Source organism: Rhinolophus hipposideros (genome assembly GCF_964194185.1).
Source record: "Rhinolophus hipposideros genome assembly, chromosome: 21".
Lineage (NCBI taxonomy): Eukaryota > Metazoa > Chordata > Mammalia > Chiroptera > Rhinolophidae > Rhinolophus > Rhinolophus hipposideros.
Genome location: NC_138067.1, coordinates 43,544,776 through 43,563,257, shown reverse-complemented (window position 1 = coordinate 43,563,257; position 18,482 = coordinate 43,544,776). Strand labels below are relative to the sequence as shown.

At 56.3% G+C, this 18,482-nt stretch overlaps 4 protein-coding genes across 12 annotated transcripts in view; 2 read left to right on the top strand and 2 right to left on the bottom strand.

The window, feature by feature from the left end:
• FUT2 (fucosyltransferase 2 (H blood group)) overlaps window positions 1-1,311 on the bottom strand; it is a 29,626-nt gene extending 28,315 nt beyond the window's left edge. The window contains exon 1 of one of the 2 annotated variants that reach the window (XM_081031789.1): window positions 1,119-1,311. The gene's annotated coding sequence lies outside the window, so the exon portion shown is untranslated. The remainder of the gene's footprint in view (window positions 1-1,118) is intronic. The other variant, XM_081031787.1, reaches the window with a different exon arrangement.
• DBP (D-box binding PAR bZIP transcription factor) lies at window positions 116-5,888 on the top strand. Of its 4 annotated transcripts, XM_081031783.1 has the most exons (4): window positions 116-932; window positions 1,813-2,223; window positions 3,815-4,026; window positions 5,185-5,888. In XM_081031783.1, exons 1-4 carry the CDS (start codon window positions 794-796, stop codon window positions 5,398-5,400), a joined length of 978 nt encoding a protein of 325 aa, XP_080887909.1. In that variant the 5' UTR covers window positions 116-793; the 3' UTR covers window positions 5,401-5,888. The 4 variants fall into 4 exon arrangements, with proteins under 4 accessions (XP_080887909.1, XP_080887908.1, XP_080887910.1 ...); XM_081031782.1 differs by lacking the exon at window positions 116-932 and having other exon boundaries at window positions 1,200-2,223; window positions 5,185-5,885; XM_081031784.1 differs by lacking the exons at window positions 116-932; window positions 1,813-2,223 and adding an exon at window positions 2,258-2,473 and having other exon boundaries at window positions 5,185-5,886.
• Window positions 5,856-14,164, bottom strand: SPHK2 (sphingosine kinase 2). Of its 5 annotated transcripts, none has more exons than XM_081031777.1 (7): window positions 13,873-14,164; window positions 12,738-12,890; window positions 9,291-9,744; window positions 8,339-8,488; window positions 8,130-8,224; window positions 7,928-8,043; window positions 5,856-7,525 (listed from the first exon to the last, which is right to left on the bottom strand). In XM_081031777.1, exons 2-7 carry the CDS (start codon window positions 12,774-12,776, stop codon window positions 6,433-6,435), a joined length of 1,947 nt encoding a protein of 648 aa, XP_080887903.1. In that variant the 5' UTR covers window positions 12,777-12,890; window positions 13,873-14,164; the 3' UTR covers window positions 5,856-6,432. The 5 variants fall into 5 exon arrangements, with proteins under 5 accessions (XP_080887903.1, XP_080887904.1, XP_080887905.1 ...); XM_081031778.1 differs by having other exon boundaries at window positions 13,514-13,883; XM_081031779.1 differs by having other exon boundaries at window positions 13,524-13,883.
• Window positions 14,165-14,229: 65 nt separating this feature from the next.
• Window positions 14,230-18,270, top strand: RPL18 (ribosomal protein L18). Its single transcript, XM_081031883.1, has 7 exons — window positions 14,230-14,303; window positions 15,530-15,616; window positions 15,973-16,080; window positions 16,552-16,650; window positions 17,204-17,327; window positions 17,541-17,610; window positions 18,153-18,270. Exons 1-7 carry the CDS (start codon window positions 14,301-14,303, stop codon window positions 18,226-18,228), a joined length of 567 nt encoding a protein of 188 aa, XP_080888009.1. The 5' UTR covers window positions 14,230-14,300; the 3' UTR covers window positions 18,229-18,270.
• The last annotated feature ends 212 nt before the right edge of the window (window positions 18,271-18,482 follow it).

Here is an 18,482-nt window from a genome sequence, read left to right as displayed (position 1 = left end):
CCCCTCCCGCCTACCTCATTGGCTCGAATTGGGTCACGGTCCCGCCTCCAGCGCCGTCTCCCATTGGGCAAATGTAGGTCAGGGTCCCGCCTCCCACCAAAAGGCAAGGCAACTTCACACACAGCGCCCTCCCGGGCCTTGGCGGATCCAGGGGTCCCATTGGCTGTGCGTCTCGAGGGACCCGCGATTGGACCGCACTTTCAGCCCCAAGGAGGCACGCGGCTAGGGTGCATGGCCCAAGAGGCGGGCGGGGCAGGGCGGGTGCGGGCAGGGACGGAGAGGAGGGGTGCGCGCTGTGGTGTCGGGTATTTTGTTTGGCTTTTTTTTTTTTTTTTTCCGCGAAAGAAGTTTGCTTTGGCCACGCCTCAAGGCGGCCGCCTCCTCCTGCCCCCTCCCCCGCCCCTCCGCGCACACCTCTTGGTGCAGATTGCAAAGCGCCTTCCGTTGAGAGAGCTGCAGATTTTGCAAGAGCCAGGCTCGCCCACCTTGTAGAAGGAGCGCCTTGAGTCCTCTTAAACCCTCGGTTGCAAAGATCTGGCCGCCTGATTTGGTCACCCCTCACCCAAACTGCATGGTCTCCTGGGACCCTCTAGAGTTGCACGTTTCTGCACCGAGGACTGCAAATCCCCGTCGCTCCTAGGATTTGCACCGTCTTGGATACTGGAATCTTGCAAGCTACGCTCGCCCGCGCCCTGGGCAGACACTGGCCGGAACCACAGGAGTGTACCGCTGACTGGCAGGCCAGCTCTTCGCCTCTCCATGAGCCCGTGAGCCAGCGGGCAGGTGCCCGGCGATGGCGCGGCCCGTGAGCGACAGGACCCCGGCCCCCCTGCTGCTGGGTGGCCCAGCCGGGGCCCCCCCTGGTGGGGGAGCGCTTCTTGGGCTGCGGAGCCTTCTGCAGGGGACCAGCAAGCCCAAAGAACCAACCAGCTGTGAGTTCTAGCCCCAACCTCGCCCAACTCAGACACCCTACTCCCTTAGGGACTGAAGTGCTAGGGGAGGGGGGGCGTCTACAGCTCCCTGCTGTGTACCCAGAGTCCATCCTCCCAACCTTCATCTACGCATTTACTAAAGTGTTTAGGCCCCCAGATCTCTCAGCACCCAGGACCCAAAAGTACCTGCTCTCAAGGCCGTCCACGCCGAGGACCCAGACGTCCAGGTCCCGTGTCCTCCCGGAGGACCCAAAAGTCGAGGCCCCAGCCCCCTCTTCCTTTTGGTTCTCAGTCTGGACCCCTGGGGTCGGGGGAGGAGGGAAGGGGTGTGTCGGATGCTCACACGGTAGTGACACGGGCTTGGGCGGGGCCTCCTGGGGTCACATGGAGTCTAGGGATGAGGAATGTGCCCCAGGAATAGAGCCCCTTCCAGACTGTGGGGGTGGGGAGAAGGGGGTACAGTGCGCAGGGAGTATGTGTGGGGGGATAGGTTACAGAGCAATCACAGAGTTGTCATTTTTTTCTCTCACCTGCCTAACCCAACCCTCCACCTACCTCTGTCTGAACTTTCATTCCCCTTCTGTCTCTGTCCCTTACCGGGTCTCTGTCCCCATCTCTCCCTGCATTTCTGACCACCCTCTCTCTGGGTCCCTGTCCTCCCCTCTTTATGAGTTTTCATCCCTCTCCCCGTCTCTGTTCCCCTCTTTCGGTCTCTGCCGTCCCCCTCTATCCTTTCTCTATGGATCTCTCCCTGAGTCTCTGGTCCCCCTCCCTTTGTCTGTCCCCTCTTTCTCCGCCGTGTGGGTCTCTCTGACTCGGGGTGTCTTCTCCATCTCTTTCTTTCCTTCCCCACCCTGCCCGGCCTTTCCTTGGTCCCCAGGTCTCCTAAAGGAAAAGGAGCGCAAGGCGGCTCTGCCGGCAGCCACGGTCCCCGGGCCGGGCCTGGAGACGGCGGGTCCTGCGGATGCCTCATCTGGGGCGGTGGTGGGCGGCGGGTCCCCGCGGGGGCGCCCGGCGACCGCTTCTGGCCCGAGTCTGCTGGCGCCGCTGCTGTGGGAGCGGACGCTGCCGTTCGGCGACGTGGAGTACGTGGACCTGGACGCCTTCCTGCTGGAGCACGGGCTCCCGCCCAGTCCACCGCCCCCCGGCGGCCCGTCACCGGCTCCCTCGCCCGTGCGCACGCCCGCACCCTCCCCGGGGCCCGGCTCCTGCGGTTCGGCTTCCCCTCGTTCCTCGCCGGGGCACGCCCCCGCCCGAGCTGCCCTCGGGGCCGCCGGCGGCCAACGCGCAGGTGCGGTGGCGGGAGCAGGGTAGGGCCTTAGGTGGGCGGGGCTTAGACTACAGTGGGTGAGGCTGTGCGACACGGGGGGGCCGGTCGGTGGGACGGGCTGCGCGCCTGAATTCTGGACCCCCTAGTTGAGAGATGTCGGGAGAGGAGATTGGAATTGTGTGCTCTAGTGGATCAAGGACTGGGTCTCCAGGATCCATAGGAAAGGAGAGACTTGGGACCCTAAATTCCAGGAAGACTGTCCAGTGGGGAGGTAGTGTGGATTTTTCTGTGGGACGTGGGGACTCGTGGAGCTGGGACTGGGAGCCCAGAAAAGCGGAGTTATTTACTGGGGAGTGGACTGCGCCTCATATTCTGGGCCCGAATTGGTGGACTTGGGGTAGGACCGGAACTACTAGGTCCTCTACTGGGGAGAAGGGGAGGGCTGGGCACAGACTTATGTTTCCCCACACATAAGTAACTGTCAGCCCTGCTTCCTGGGCCCCCCACTGGAGAAGGGCTAGGGGACCGGGTCCTGGTGTCCACTAGAGGGGAGAAGGTCGAGGATCTTTTTTCTAGGTCTTGCACTGGGGCGAGGGCCGAGCTTCCTACATTTCTGAGAGAGGAGGGGCCTGGGATCCCAGAATCTTGCGTACCAGTGGTGAGGGGATTGGGACCCTGGGGAGAAAATGGAGGGGGCCGGTTCTTCTGTGTTCCCCAGAGAGCAGGGGGGACTGGATCCTTGGAGATTGAGAGGTTCGAGCTGAGAGACCCGAGGGAGCAAGAGGAAAGGTGTGCTCCCTCGGGCACCTTGGGGTCTCCAGGGTCGGGCTGCAGGTCGGGGATTCCTGGACACACCTACCACTAGTCCGACCTCCGGGCAGAACCAGGGCCCTCCCCTTCCCAGCCGCACATTCCCGCGCCACGTGAGTCCTCTTATAACCTCAGTGCTTCGCGCACGCGCGGTCACGCGGGAGGGGGCGGGGCCTGGGGGACGTGAGGGAGCGCGCGGGGGGGTGGGCGACACGGGGCGGGGCGGGAAAGCAGGCGCCGGCACGTGACTCAGCTCTGAACCTGTGTCCTCAGCTGGCCCCGGCTTGCTAGCTCTTAAAGGCACAGACCGACTGCCCCTTCTCTTCAACCAACCTCCTGGAAGCTCAGAGCTGTTTCCGCTTCTCTTCCCTAACTGTTGAGAGCTAATGGTTCTTAAGAGGCTAACTAGAGGTCTTTTCAGTGCATAGGATTCCTTTTGCCTGAACAGCCTGAGGTCTAGGCTTTGAGTAGGGATCCCGTAAAGATTCCGGCTAGACTGTGGGAAAGAAGCTAAGACTGGCTGTGAGGCCCTGAGGTTTTAGAAGCAATAGCCCAGACTCAAGTGTAACTTAAGGCAAGTCAGGTAATAACTGGGCCTCAGTTTCCCTGTTTGTAAAAGTGGAGTTTGTGACTTAGGGAACTTTCATATTTTATATTAGGGAAGTTGATCCCTGACAAACTTTATGTTAGACCCCATCAGGGCCTGCCTTCTGGTGGATACATACCTGAGCAGGGGATAACCTCTGGGAACCTCCTCCCCGAAATAAATATATACTCAGGTGATACATTTTGTTTCCCCAAGGTCTGACCTCTCGGGACACACCCAGCCCTGTGGACCCAGATACCGTGGAGGTGCTGATGACATTTGAACCTGACCCTGCTGATTTAGCCCTGTCAAGCATTCCGGGCCACGAGACCTTTGACCCTCGGAGACATCGCTTCTCAGAGGAGGAACTTAAGCCTCAGCCCATCATGAAGAAGGCGAGGAAAATCCAGGTGCCAGAAGAGCAGAAGGTGAGGGCTACTGGACGTAGGACACAGGCTTAGCTGACACAGGCCCCACAGCCAGAGAAGGCTCCTTCCTCACAGGCCTGGGTTCTGATTAGGATTATCTCTCAGGTTCTCCTACAGCCAAGGATCAGCCCTCCTTGGCTATGGGGTGCAAGGGGGCAAAGTTTGGGGCTTGATTTATGAAGATGGTATCACTGTGGCATGCAGACTCAGCCAGCCCTGCTGGACCCAGTTGTATAGACTTGGAGCTTCTCCTATCAGCTGGACCCAAAACCCTCAGTCTGGCAGGCTTCAGGCTCTGCTGTGCTTGGTTGCTAACAGCATTTCTTAGCAACAGGGCATCAGTCTGTCTCTTCATAGCAGCTAGCCAGGCTGGGACTGGTCCTTTGATCTCTGATTTAGGGCATCCTTTTGAGTGATTGCATCTGCCTAGGAGGCCGACTTTGTTAGCCCTCAAGGCCTTGTTTGCTGGGTGTGGATTGCCTCATTGGCAAGAGGTCTCAGGTTCCCATTAGCAGTCAGGGCCACATTCTGATTTGGGGTAATTTTGGCAGGGCATCTATTTAAGACCAGTGGACCAGACACCAGCTGCAGTCGTTGGGACTACTTAGACCTTACTTTTGTTTGCTGAGGAGGGATGAGGTTGCCTTAGCAACCAGGTGATTTTTATGGAACATCAAACCACATCATTGGGGAGGCTAGGTTTTCCTTAGCAACCAGGATCTGGAAAGGTGATGTATAGAGCAGTGCTTTTCACTGGGAGCTCTCTCACCCTGAAGGCCCTGTTGGGAGGGAATAATCATCCTTAACAACCAGGAGCTAACTGCAGACCATTTGTCAAGGGAGGAGGGTGGGGGTCTGCTTTGTACAGTGGAAGCTTAAAGCCCAGTTGCTTGGGGTAGGAGGCTATCTCATGCCTTAGCGGTTGCTAGGGGCCTGCTCTCCTTAGCAACCAGAGCCCTAGAAGGGCAGACCCTTGGGTACCCATCCCATGGGAGACCCGGTATCCTTTAGGCCCCACTACAAGAAGGCAAGAAGCAGCCCTGAGGGTCTTTTAGATTTCCTTGGGTCTTTGAAGGCACAAGCAAAACTGATCCTCCCTTGTCTCGCTTGGCCGAGGCCCCTCTGGACCTCATTGCTTTCCCCCCTCTTCACCCCCAGGACGAGAAATACTGGAGCCGGCGGTACAAGAATAACGAGGCAGCCAAGCGGTCCCGCGATGCCCGGAGGCTTAAGGAGAACCAGATATCCGTGCGGGCGGCCTTCCTGGAGAAGGAGAACGCCCTGCTGCGGCAGGAGGTGGTGGCTGTGCGCCAGGAACTGTCCCACTACCGCGCTGTGCTGTCCCGCTACCAGGCCCAGCACGGAGCCCTGTGAGGCTGCCCCCCCCACCCCCACCTGGCGCTGACCTACACCACTCAGACTTGCACCCTGACGCCCTTTCCTCCCCGCCCTGTGGCCCACGGGCTGGCCGGCTGGGTGCCCTAGGGACGTGATGATGCAGATAAATACATTTATATTTTTAAGAAAATGCGAGCCTCCCCCCTCCCTCGCGGGGGCGGGGAGGGTCCTCTGTGTGTGCCCCTGGCACGTCGGGGACCCCATCCTCCCACCGCCTCCGTTAACACGATCCTGAATAAATCTTGAGAACCCCAGAGCCAGCTGTCGTGGGGAAGGAGGCAGCTCCCTGGCCCCAGTTCAAGGCCAGCGGGTCTCACTGGCCGCAGTCCGTGGGCAGGCCTGGGCTTCGGGCCACGAAAGGCAGGAACTGCTCGAAGTGCCCACAGTCCGATCCTTTCCATGGGCTATGGGTTGGAGGAAGGGGCGAGGGTCTAAGAGGAATGAAGCGACTACCTTTATTGCATAGACCTTTTCAATTGCTTTGAAGATTGGGGTTGGGGGACGCACAGGAGACAGACGACGGAAATGAACTTTCCCTTCCGCACCCGCAGGTGGCGGAGGGAGAGGAACTTTAGTGCAAATCCGAGCGTCGGCCCGGGGGAACCTGCCCCGCTTGGGCTGATTGGCCAGTTAAGTGGAGGCACCGGAGTGGACAGGTTGAGACCCGGTCCTGACTGGCCAATTAACTGAGGCCTCTCCCAGCCCGTACATTCCACGTCCCGTCATTGGACGGCGCGTTAAGACAAGTTCCGCTCTCAGCTGACCAGGCCCTAAAGGAGGGTCTGGAGTGAGCCCCGCCCACACGTCAGGCGCTACCCTCTGGGCGAGCCCACTGATGTGACCCTGACGACTCCCAATCCCTGGAATTTGGGCCATTCTCCAGTACCACCTCTGGGCCCCTGGGGGCGGGCACAATCCTGAGACAGGGCTCCAGCCCCTGCACGTGAGGCGTCCGCCTAACTCTAGCAGCCGGGCCCCGCCCCTGGCGGGCTCCAAGTTTTGTTAGGTTCAGGGCTCTCTCCCGGAGCGGCCTGGAGGTCCAGTGAGCAATGTGCCGAGGCCGGGATGCACCTGCGCCTGCAGCGGCCCGTACTCCACCTGCTCCCCGTCCACCGTGAGCACTCCACGAGGCGTGAGAGGCTCGAGGCGGAAGGCACGAGCCGGGGCATAGCACAGCTGCGGGCAGCCCAGGCTGAAGTGGCTGCCGTGCTCCATGGCCAGGAAAAGGCGCAGCAGCGCAGTCCGCGAGATGCCACCGCGCACCCAGCACAGGTGCACCAGGCCATCGTCAAAGCGTGCATGGGGAGCTGCCACCAGGTCAGCCCCAAGATGGCTGGGTGAGATGGCCAACATAAGCACAAAGTCCCCTTCCAGCGTCACCCAGCCTGGGGGTAATGGGGTGCCCAGAGGAGGGAGCAGGTGGTCCAGTGGGCCCCCAGGAGAGACGGCTACCGGGTCACCATCAGGGGTGGGAGGCAGGAACTCAGAGGATGCTGGCGTTTCTGGGGCCCCCTCAATGATGGGTGACAACAGAGCTGCCTTGGGAGAACCAGGGGGTGAGGGCAACAGTGGGTCTGGGGACAATGGAGCATCTCCAGCCCCACCCCAGTCCCCAGCCAGCTCTGGACCCCCACCATTGAGGGAAAGGATGGGCAGTGGTTCAGGTGAGCCTGGGGACATCAGGGCAGGCTGAGGCAGGGGCAGGTCAGACACAGAACGATGCAGGGGTGAGTGGGCCACCACAGGTGGGGCTGGAGCTGGGGCCAGGGTCAGCTCTGATTTGGCACGGGGCAGGCCATGGGCAGGGGTGGGTGAGGCAGGCTCCATGGTTGCAGGGAGGTAGGAGAGACGTCCACGGTAGGTATGCAGCGTGGCAAGGCCCAGCACCGTGCTCAGCGTGAAGCGGGCACTGCCCAAGGCCCTGAAGCGCTCACTCTGGATGTCCACATCTGACACAAAGCCCCAGGCCACAGACAGGAAGGAGAAACAGCGGGACCCTGAGGCCAGCGTCACAGAGAGCAGGTCCAGTGGGTGGCTGCCACCCCGGCAGAGCAACAGTGAGCAGTTGAGCAGCAGGTCAATGCCTAGGGCCGGCTTAAACCTTCAGAGCCAGAGATGGATTGACACAGTGAGAAAAGAGTAAACGGGCGGGTTGGGAGAGAGGCAGCGTGTAGGGTGGGGGTTGAAAGGAGACAGACAGCAGGGGGACCATATCCCTGGGCCCACCCGCAGCCATTTGGCCACCTCCAGGTGTATGGACTCTTCACTGGGCCAGGTTCTGTCAATTCTTCCATTCCACAAGCATTCATTGAGTGCCGCCTGAATGCCAGGCATAGTTCTAGGCACTAGGGATACAGCTGGGAACAAGACCAGCAAAAATGCCAGACTGATCGAACTGACAGTGGACTGGTGGAGGGGGAGAGATGGGGGCAGACAGGCCAGGTCTGTTATCCCTCCCTCAGGGCACCATCAGGCTCAGCCGACACGGGGGCAGCCCACCTACCCCCCATGCTGGTTCACAGCTCCCGCCAGTGCGTTGCCCGAGCCACAGGGGAGGATGCCCACAGGCGTCTTCACAGCTTCTTCCCAGTCGGGGCGATCCAGGAGTCCGTTCAGCACCTGGAGGGCCAGAGACCAGACACCTGGGTGCTGGTCCCAGTCTCCAAAGATCCCCCCAAGCTCAGGGCAGGGGGCTCCTGCCCTACCTCATATAGCAGCCCATCTCCTGAGAGCGTGACAATTCCATCCCACTCACTCAGGCTCAGCCCCTGGACCAGCTCCCGGGCGTGATTCTGTCGTTCTAATGTGGGGAACCAGGAGGTGAGGCCGGTTGTTCCACCCCTGCCCCACCACCACTCCCCAGGACTCAGTTCCAGCCCCCAGCCCCCACTTTCCATCCTGATACTGCCCTTACCTGTCTGGATGAGGTTGAAGGACAGCCCAGCTTCGGAGATCATGGGCAGCACATGGTTCTTACACCACTGCCAGGCCAGGCCCCGCCCCCCAAAGGGATTGACCAATAGGAGTAATCGGGGTGGCCTTGGCAGAAGCTGAGAGGTGATTTCTGCAGAGAGAGGAGAAGTCTACAGAGACTAGAGACCCAGGCCCCTCACCTCAGAAACAGTAACTGCAAACTGCAAGAAGGCTGGCACCAGAGGCTCGTGGGAGTTAATTTTTTTTTTGCCCAGGCCTTACCTGCCCAGGCCACCCACTTCTCCCAGATACTGAAGATAAAGGCAGGGGTTGGGTGTCTAATCCCAATGCCCTTTGGACCCATGTATGGAAGAGGAAGGAGAGCTATGGTTTCCACTTTCCTCACCCCGAACACCTGGATCCCAGGATCAAGTTTCTTCACTGTGCAAGGCTCCCTTACTATCACCATCCCTTTCGGCCAGCCCCCAGGTGGCCAGCAGGAGGAGCCTGAAGGACCAAAGAATCCTAACAGATGGGGACCCTTGAATCATTACCTTCCTGTGCCAACTGAGGACCCTTTGTGGGGGCCTCTGCCCAAAAGCCTTCTCTGGATCCCCACAGGCTAATGTTTTAGATGCCACTCTCAGTGCCCTGGGTGGTGACTGATCACGTCTCAGTCTGCAGCTTTCATCAGCCCGGGAGTCTCTGACTCATCTGTGGTCAGGACCCATGGAAGGGGGGAGAGGACAGAGACAAAAGTCTAACAAGAGAGCAGCAGACACAAATAATTTTTCTCAGCCTGTGATTTTGTTCCTTCTGTAGCCCAACCCTGTCTGGTATCATGCTTTCAATACAGGCCCAGGAAGACACATCACACAGACACACTAAAAAGTACAGACAGAGATGCCCACAGAAGAAATCTGCAGAAACACTGAAGTTGCCCAGGACCTCACCCCCATCCCCAGGCAGCGGTAGTCCACGAAGCAGGCATGTGAGGGCAGTTGCCCAGCGCTGGGCCTCAGCACGGTTCTCCTCGTACGTGGCTGCCCCATCAGCCTGGAAGGTGTGTGTGGCTTTGCGCCGGCCCTTGCGCCGGGCCCGCGGGTAGGTGTAGATACAGAAGTAGGCTGCTGAGTCAGAGGGGTTGCAGCTCCGCAGCGTACAGCAGCCTGAGACCTCAGTCAGCAAGACCAGGCCACCCCGGGGCCTGGCTTCAGGCTTTGGGCGCAGCTTCTGTATGTGCAGGGCCTGTGGTGTGAGAGTGAGGGCAAGGCGTAGGCTTGGGTCTGGGTAGGAGCCAAACTCGCCATGCAGGAGTGGGGTGCTGGCGGCTAGTGGTGGTGGTGGGGCCATGGCTTCACTCCTAGGCCTATGGCCCCAGCTCCAGGTCAGCTCCTGGTCCGGCCTCTGTGGGGAGGAAGGAGGGCAGGAGTCAAAGTCCAGGACCCCCATGGCAGCTGGAGGGAAGCAGGGGCAAGGCTTGTGGACAGGAGGAGACAATGAGAGGTGGTCACAGGCACACCAAAGACAGGCAGGCCCAGACAAGTGTGGGGAGACCCTGAGGATGCAAGGAAGAGAGCAGTTGGACAGGAAGGCCAGCATCCTTGAAAGCGCCACACCCAACCATGTAAACATTCATTCATTTATTTATTCCCCAAATAATTATTCAGTACCCTCTATGTGTTAATCAGTGCCAAGCCCAGAAAACTCAGCAGAGAACAAAGTGGACAAATATCCCTGCTTTCATGGAGTTTATATGCTAATCAGAAAACAAAAAAACAAGATAAAGAAGTACAATATAGGGCTGAATGATAAGGGCTTTGGGGAAAAATAAGGCCGCGGAGAGAGATCAGGATGGTAGAGATATAGAAGAAACAGACATGCAAAGACAGAGAAAAACACAACTTACATCTCCAGATGGAGAGAAAGTAACAAGGGGGAGAGACTTGGACACAAAGAAAAGGATAAGGTCCAAGAGCCAGAGAAACACTGAGAGAAGGAGACAAACAGCTTCAATGAAATGAAACCTAGGATGATGAAAGATACTTAGAGAGGAGAGGATGCGTTTAGGGGCTTCTGAGGGTCAGAAAGAAAAGGGAGAAAAAGAGCACATAGGAGAGGCAGGAGATAGGAGATGTAGACATCAGTAAAGACTGAGAAACGAAAGTGACATGGAAGGACTAAGGGGTCAGAGAGCCAGAGGAGCCACATGCAAGCACCTGCAAGGGACAGGGGCCAAGAGCTGGACCCTAAGGACTGACCTGGACATCTGGCTGAAAGCTCTCCAGGGAGAGAGGATGGGAGCCAGGCCTGAGATCCCCTCCCCAAAGGCTCTCCCCCTGCCCTCTGCCCTTCTTCGGCCTCCTCCCTGCTCACCTTTGTTCCGCACTGCCCCGCCCACCGAGCCACCTATCTGTCCTGCCCTACCTTTCCCTGGCCCAGATTTGCCCCAGACACACCCCCTTCCCCCAACCTTGGACTCACCCTTAGGCCCCACCCCTTATCTCAAATCAGGCTTAGGCACAGAGCCCAGATCTTCCCCCAGTCCTGGGCCTGAGTGTCTGTCTCTAGGCCTCCAGGTATCTGGCCTGCTCTCCATTCTCTCCACCCCCAAGGGACCCCAGAGCTGGGCCTGTGTCTCCATCCATAGGTCGCCCGCATAAGCCTGAGTCTTTGTCTCCGGTTTCCCTGGTCCCAGGCCTCCACTACCCCCCCCCCCCCCCACACACACACACGCCCCGATTTCCACAACCCAATCCCAGACCTGAGTTTCCATTCCTGGATCCTTCAGTCCCGGTTCTGGTTTTTCATCTCCATCCCACACCCCTGGTACCCCAGTCCCGGGCCTGCGTCTCTCCGTTCCTCTCGGTCCCTGGGTTCCCCAGACTCGGGTCCCTGCCCAGCCCCCGCACCCTCCTCACACGCCGGGTCCTCCTCCAGGCGGCCCCTCAAATCAGCACCAACCGCCCCGATCTGACCCAAGGGTGTGGGGGGAGTGTGCATCTGCTGAGCCAATGGCCGCGTGGCTGGCCTGAGCCGCACCAATGAGGGCGCGCGGGGGTCGGGTCCAGCCGACTAGCTAGTTTGGCGCAAGGGCCTGCCGCTAAAGAGCCGAAGAACTGGGCGGGGCATCGCGCTCGCGAGATCAGCTGCCATTGTAGGTGAGGGCACACGAGCAGCAGAAGGGGCATCATGGCCCAACGGCCAGCTACTGTGTCGCCATCTTTGTTAAGGGCAAGGGCCAGTCCCATCCATTGGGTTTATTAAAATGGGGCATGAAAAGGCGGTCTTCAGCTGCAGAGTCAGAGTCAATAAGAGGCTCGAAAACAGTATTGTCTCTTTTTCAGATAAAGTGATAGAGAGATGCAGAGAAAAGAGAAGATATATACAAACACAGACAGTAGAATTAAGAATGTGCAGGATAAGGACTCAAGAAAACCCAAAAAACGACGGACACAGACAGAGATAGGAACAGACAATTCTGGAATGAAAACCAGAGAGAAGAAGCTCATCAACTCATAAATTATTAATAAGCCATAGGTATATAACGTACAGCATGGGGACTATAGTCAATAATATTGTATTAACTCTGTATGATAACAGATGGTAATTAGACTTCTGATCATTTTGTAATGTATATAAATATCAAATCATTTTGTTGTACACCTGAAATTAACATAATATTGCATGTCAATTTTTAAAAAATGTTAAACTATTTTACCTTGGGCCCAAACCGGAGCAGAGGTAGCATGACGAAAACATCTGCTTAGGGAATGACTCAGTTACAGAGCAAGACAGAAAGGAGAAAGATACAAGGAGAAAGAGTGGAAAGACAGTATCTGAGAGAGACCTCTAGGTCAGGGGTTGGGAGTGGGGGGTAGAGAATACTGGAGGCCCCGAGGCTGAGAGGAACTGAGACCAAGAGACAGAAAGCAAAGATGTTGAAAGAGAGGCAGAGAGAGGCAAAGACATGGTGAAACAGAAAGGAATAAAGACAAGAATAGTATCAGGAGACCTAGAAGTAGACAGAATTGTAGAAAGAAACACACATGCTTAAGGAGATAGGGACAAGTTTGCTGGAAAGATAAATGGAGGAAGAAGTTAATTTATTGCCAAACAATGTACCTACCTTGTGTTCAACCCCGAGTAGCAACAGCACAAGACAGGGGCCAAAGAAAGACCAAGAGAGAGTGAGAGGACAGAAACCCAGTAAGAGGAAGAGACAGGCAAACACGCACCTGAGTTTGGGGCCCTGGGAGAAAGAAAAGCAGGCATACCAATCAAAGAGGCTGGGACTCAGAAACAGAGACCAAGTCACACAGACGAGGGAACAGGGACAAGGAAGAGGAGGACACTGTGTCCCATGGTATTGTAATCTTGATTTTCAGATGGACCCTTACCTGGTCCCACTGCTCCTGTGCTTCAAGGTATCCATTCATCTGCTGGCCCTCTGCTGTGTTCACATCAGCAAGACCCTGGCCCTGGGTCAGAAGCCATGGGAGGTTGGTACGGGTAAGGAGTCAGGCCTCACAGTTCAGGCCTGGCCTTTGGCTCTGTGGAGGAGAGGTGAATAAGTACAAGTATCAAGAGCAGACTACAGGAGGCCAGGCTGGAAGTGTTGGAGGCCCAAGGGGCAGGGCCTCCCTGAGGAAGGAGAAAAGAGAAGAGGTCAGCTTTGTCACTGCCCCAGCCAGTTCATCTTGTCTCATCCACTAAGGGCCAATAAAGAGGGGTGAAGCCTAATTTTACTAAGCACTTATTATGTGCATTATCCTAAGCATTTTTACTAACTTATGTAATGCTGAAAAACACCGGATGTGCCAGGTCTATTGTTATCCCTTCTGTAGCTAAGGAAAGTGAGGCACAGAGGTTAAATGACTTGCTCAAGGTCACATTATTAGTAGGTAGCACAGCCAGGATTTGAATTTGGTTACAGATGGCATCCACATCTTTCTATTCTCTGCTCCTCCCTGATCTCCATCTTCCTCCTCTTCCTAAGTCTCCTCACTCCCTGGGTCTCCATTCCCCCTACCCTAGGTCTTTGTCCACCCCCGCTCTTGGTCTCCATTCCTCCTCCCCTCTGAATTTCTGTCTCCCTCTCTTTAAGTCTGTCCTCCCCTTTCTTTCAGAGTTTTTACCCATCCCTTCTCTCAACTCCACCTCCCAAGCCCCGGACCTCAGCGTGCCTCCTCCTTGCTCCAGTACCGTGCACATCCTCCACAACAAATACGCTGGGCCACTTGAATCTCTCTGGCTGGGAAAAGCAGCCCCCAGGTGAAAGAGGCTGAGAAGGGGTCAAGAATGGGTCATCTGGGGACAGAGGGAGAAGCGGAACCTAAAAGGTGGAAATAGACTGCTATAGACTGCGCTGCAGCAAGATCTCAGGTTGTAGTAGGACTTCCCAAGCCGCGGCTGCGCCTGGAAAGCGCAGCACGAGATAAGGCAGAGGTCAGCCTGACAGAAGGAAATCCCCTAAGCGTGCGGTCAGAGGTTTTCTGGAGGTCCGGACTAGCCCTGCCTACCCCGCCTCCTCACCTCCAATACTCGGTCCGCCCGGTCCTCCGGAAGCCACCGAGAGGCCGTCGGCTTCGGGCCAGAGCGTCACCGCGTGATGAATCGTCCTCACTCCGCGCGACATTTCCCTCACGCCCAGATCTCTTTCTTCCGGAAGAGTATCGAGAACAGGGACTGAGTAGGGCCAGAGAGGCCCCCAACGTGCTTATCCTTCCTTCCTTGACGTAGCCCCTTTTCCTCTTTGGTGGTTCCCCCCCGACCCCCGCCTCACCATATTCCGGAAACGCCCGTCTAGCCGGCCACCTAATTCACCATAGAGAGGGCCGACTCGCGGTAGAGTGCTGCGTCGCGCATATGTGACGTCATGTAGGCGCCGCTTGCTGAAGGCTTTCCCCGCCCACAGCGACTCCGTTCTCTCTTTCCGGACCTGTGGAGCAGGAGGCGCCATCATGGTGAGCTCGCTTTGAGGCGTTCAGAACTCTCCTATCCGCCGCCATCCGACGTAGTCTCGGGCTGGGGGCGCGCCACAGGGAGGCAGGGATTCCGGGGGTGTATGGAGGAGGCGACTCCTGCGGTCGGGGGACAGTTTAACGGGGCCTGAAGACCAGGGATTGGTCAGTCGTATCTGTCTCCAGCCCCTCCCGTGTTCCTCCGTTGTAGCTCCCATTGAATAGATTCTCACATTGAGGCATGAGGTGGTTAAATGATACGACCAGGAAGCAAATGCCAAGAAGTGGCGGAGCCAAGAGTCCGACCCAGGCGCTGGTTCCACAGCCGCTCTTATCTGTTGCCTTTGGTGCCTCCTCCCGGACCTAGCACTGCCCGCCCTGAAAAGTCGGGCTCTGGTGCGGAGTTGGCGAGCGTCCAGCGCCCGGGTTTTGGGGCCAGGTAGGCCCCGTGCGAGGCCCGGCTCCTTGCCCCTCCTGTGGTTTTGCTTTCCCAGCCCATGCCCCACTTTCTCCATCTGTTCACTGGGGACAGTAATTCTGTCTCGCAGATTTGATTTTAGAAAGAATGAAGTTGTAGGAGGTGCTCGCCATAGGTTCTTGCAAACGTGAAGTATTGGTTAAGTGGGAGCAATTGATAATTAAGTTACAATTTATAACACAGTCCAAAAGAAAAATCCTCAGGAAAGTAAGCCGGTGGCGTAGTAGAAATGGTGGGCTTTCCAGAGTTTTCTTAGCGCTAAAGTCGGCTACTATCTCATAATGTTTTTAGTTTCAGGGAAACCAAATGAATGATCGTTCTAAAATGGGTTCTGTACAGATCAATTTCTAAGTAAAGGTTTGATAGTACTTAGCCTTTGCCCTTGTTTTTGGTTCCCTCCATGTGTGGAAGCAAGTATTGGGAACTTAAACACTTTAATTGTTGACAAATACAATTTCTGGAGTTAAAACTTTTTCTCGAAGTTAATGTGGCTACTGTATTAAAGCTTTCAAGGTGCTGTGTGTCGTGTGCTGAAGGATTTACATTAGAATTAGCCCCTTTTTGCAGAAAAGTCATTTGAGGCCCAGAGTATTTCTGTGATTTCTAGAGCTCTCCCAGTGGTGGGCCTGGGATTTGTCTTTTTAGAGACTGGAACTCCATCTAATGTCTCAGAAAGAAGTAATGATTGAGAACAGTTATGCGTGAGTAATTTGACAGCAGACTTAACCATGGTTTTGCCTTCACTCGGCAGGGAGTCGACATCCGTCACAACAAAGACAGAAAGGTTCGGCGCAAGGAGCCCAAGAGCCAGGACATCTACCTAAGGCTGTTGGTCAAGGTGAGGTTGGGGCCTGAGATGGTTGGGTAGGACCACCCCAGACTACAACTTTCAGGGCCTCCATCCTAGCATTGGTCACTGGCTCCTCGCAGGGGCTTGTAGGACAGGCTCTCATCTCTGATTCTGCCCCAGAGCATCTGGAAGTTCAGTGTTTTCAGCCCCTGGTCTGTACACAGTGAGGGGGTGGGGAGGGAATTTTATGGGTCCCTGACCAGGAGGGACCTGGGCCAGCTCTCTCCCTGAAGCTCAGTGGGAGACAGACAAAATCATATGTTTGCCCATTCCTTAGAAAGTTGGGAGGGAGGGGGAAGTAGGAGACCCCAGGTTCTCATTCCTCCTCTTCCTTTCACATCCAGCTATACAGGTTTCTGGCCAGACGAACCAACTCCACCTTCAACCAGGTGGTATTGAAGAGATTGTTCATGAGTCGCACCAACCGGCCACCATTGTCCCTTTCTCGGATGGTGAGGGGCTCATGGGGGGAGCATAGCCAACCTGGGGGTGACTGAGTCACATGGAGCTGAGCTCTGGGAGGAAGGGTGGGCTTGGAGCTCTGACCCTCAGATTGTAGCTTAGTAGCCAACTGGATATTCATCTGGGTTGGCCTTTTGGTCTTGTTATTTTTCTTTGTGAGGTGGGGGTGGTTACAATGGCTTTATGAGTTTTTCCTGAGGCTTCAAGTCATACAACAAGATCTTACGTGTCAAGAACCCGCTATAGGAGAGATCTGTTGAAAAATCTGTGCTTGCATTTTCTCTGGAGATTTTACTGGGCTGAACCTGTGATTAGGCCAGTGCTAGTTTGAGAGACATGGCATGGATGGGTTTAGCCCCATCAGGGCACAACTGTTGGTCTTTGGGGTGCTTGAAGCAGTGGAATTGGATTTAAACACCAGAAGGGACTCCTTAATGTGCATCTCTTCTCTTCCCCCAAAGATCCGTAAAATGAAGCTTCCTGGTCGGGAGGGCAAAACTGCTGTGGTTGTAGGGACTATAACCGATGATGTGCGTATCCAGGAGGTCCCCAAACTGAAGGTGAGTGGCGAGGGGCTCTGCACAGTGGGCGTGTCAAAAGCATGGGCAAAGGGTAGAGTCCTGCAGACTTGGCTCATCCTTGTTTGCTGTGGGGCCCTCAGGCTCATGCTGTATCCTCAGTCTCACCTCTGGATGAGGCAGGCATCACACCTACCAGGTCGCTTTGGGGACTGAAGGGGACTTATCATTGGCATCATTGATGGTGGTATCCCAGAGCAAGCCCCTTCTGGAGCCCTGTTGACAGTGCTGGCTCTTGAACTTGCCTGCAGCCTGGGTTCAAATCTAAATTTCTCTGCTACTTTGTCACCTCTGGACAAAGTCCTGGGTCTCTTTTATGTCTCAGTTTCTTTACGTGTAATAGCTGCAGGTTCTAAAAGTGGTAAAACAGCTGATGTCAGGTCTGGAAATTTCTTCTAATAGTTGGTGGTATTGGTTATTGGGCTGAGCAAGTAGCCGGGCTTCTCTGCTGGGCCAGGGCAGTGAACAGTAAGTCCCAGCGGCTCGTGGGTGGCCCTGCAGGGGGCTCTTACCACACCTGTCCTGTGTCTCCCAGGTGTGTGCACTTCGTGTGAGCAGTCGTGCCCGGAGCCGCATTCTCAAGGCTGGGGGCAAGATCCTCACCTTCGACCAGCTGGCCCTGGACTCCCCCAAGGGCTCTGGCACAGTCCTGCTGTCTGGTGAGGGAAGCTTAGTGGCTCCCATGGTGGGGCTGGGACCCGGTGTGAATGAGGGTGTGTGACTGCTGGCAGCCTTTACCTTCCCGGGTTTGGGAGGTCAGGGAATTGCCCAACGTCACCCTCCCAATCAGCCTGAGCCCTGGAGAGAAGCTGCTTGCAGGAGGTCTGGGTGCTGGGTCTCTGCCTGATCCACCCCTTCCTCCCTTTTCCCAGGTCCTCGCAAGGGCCGAGAGGTGTACAGGCATTTCGGCAAGGCCCCTGGAACTCCGCACAGCCACACCAAGTAAGTATACCCAGCTCTGACTCTCCCCCTGCACCCCACCCTGCAGGTCTAGGCCTGTCATGCTTCCAGCTGCCTCCTTTCTCATACTAGTCCAGCCTCTGGCCTCCCTGGAACTTCCCACCTCACCGTACCCACTTTCCCTTCAAGACTCAGCTTTAGAGCTGTGTTTCTCAGGGTGAGGGCCCTGCACAGACAGTGTTACAGATGCAGTCTCTGTCTTAGACTGAGTCGGCGTGTCCTGGGTGGAGAGCCTGCGTTGTTATTAACCAGCCTCCAGGCACTCGGGTTGACACCTCCAATGTCCGGTGCAGTGCTGTAGCAGCCACTCCTGGCATCTTAGCTTCCTACACTGCAAAGTTTTTCCAGCACCCCATTTGGTGTTATCAATTGACCTTTCTTGGGTTGACTGAGGTCCCCTTCTGGTGTCCCTGTGCTAACTATTAGAGCCAGCATCACTCTTCTCTGAGTCCCCAGTATGCAAGCAGGCCCTGGCTCCATCTGTAACCTGGGCATACTCTCATCCTTCCTCCTCTCCTCTGCAGACCCTACGTGCGCTCCAAGGGCCGGAAGTTTGAGCGCGCCAGAGGCCGAAGGGCCAGCCGTGGCTACAAAAACTAACCCCAGATCCTGCCTTGTTATTAAAAAGCTTTTGGAAGCTGACATCCTGTGTGTATTATTGGGGGGATGGGATTGGGAGTGGATTGGAGCTTGTGGGCAAGAATGAATTTGGTTTGGGGAATTGGGCTCCGAGCCTATGACCATGGGAACCAGCCCCTCCAGTTGTGCCAGGGCGAAGTCCTGGGGTCCCCGGTGTCCATAGTATACCCTCTGCCTCAGCCTGCGGGCTCCCTCTAGCGGTCTAGTTGCGGGCA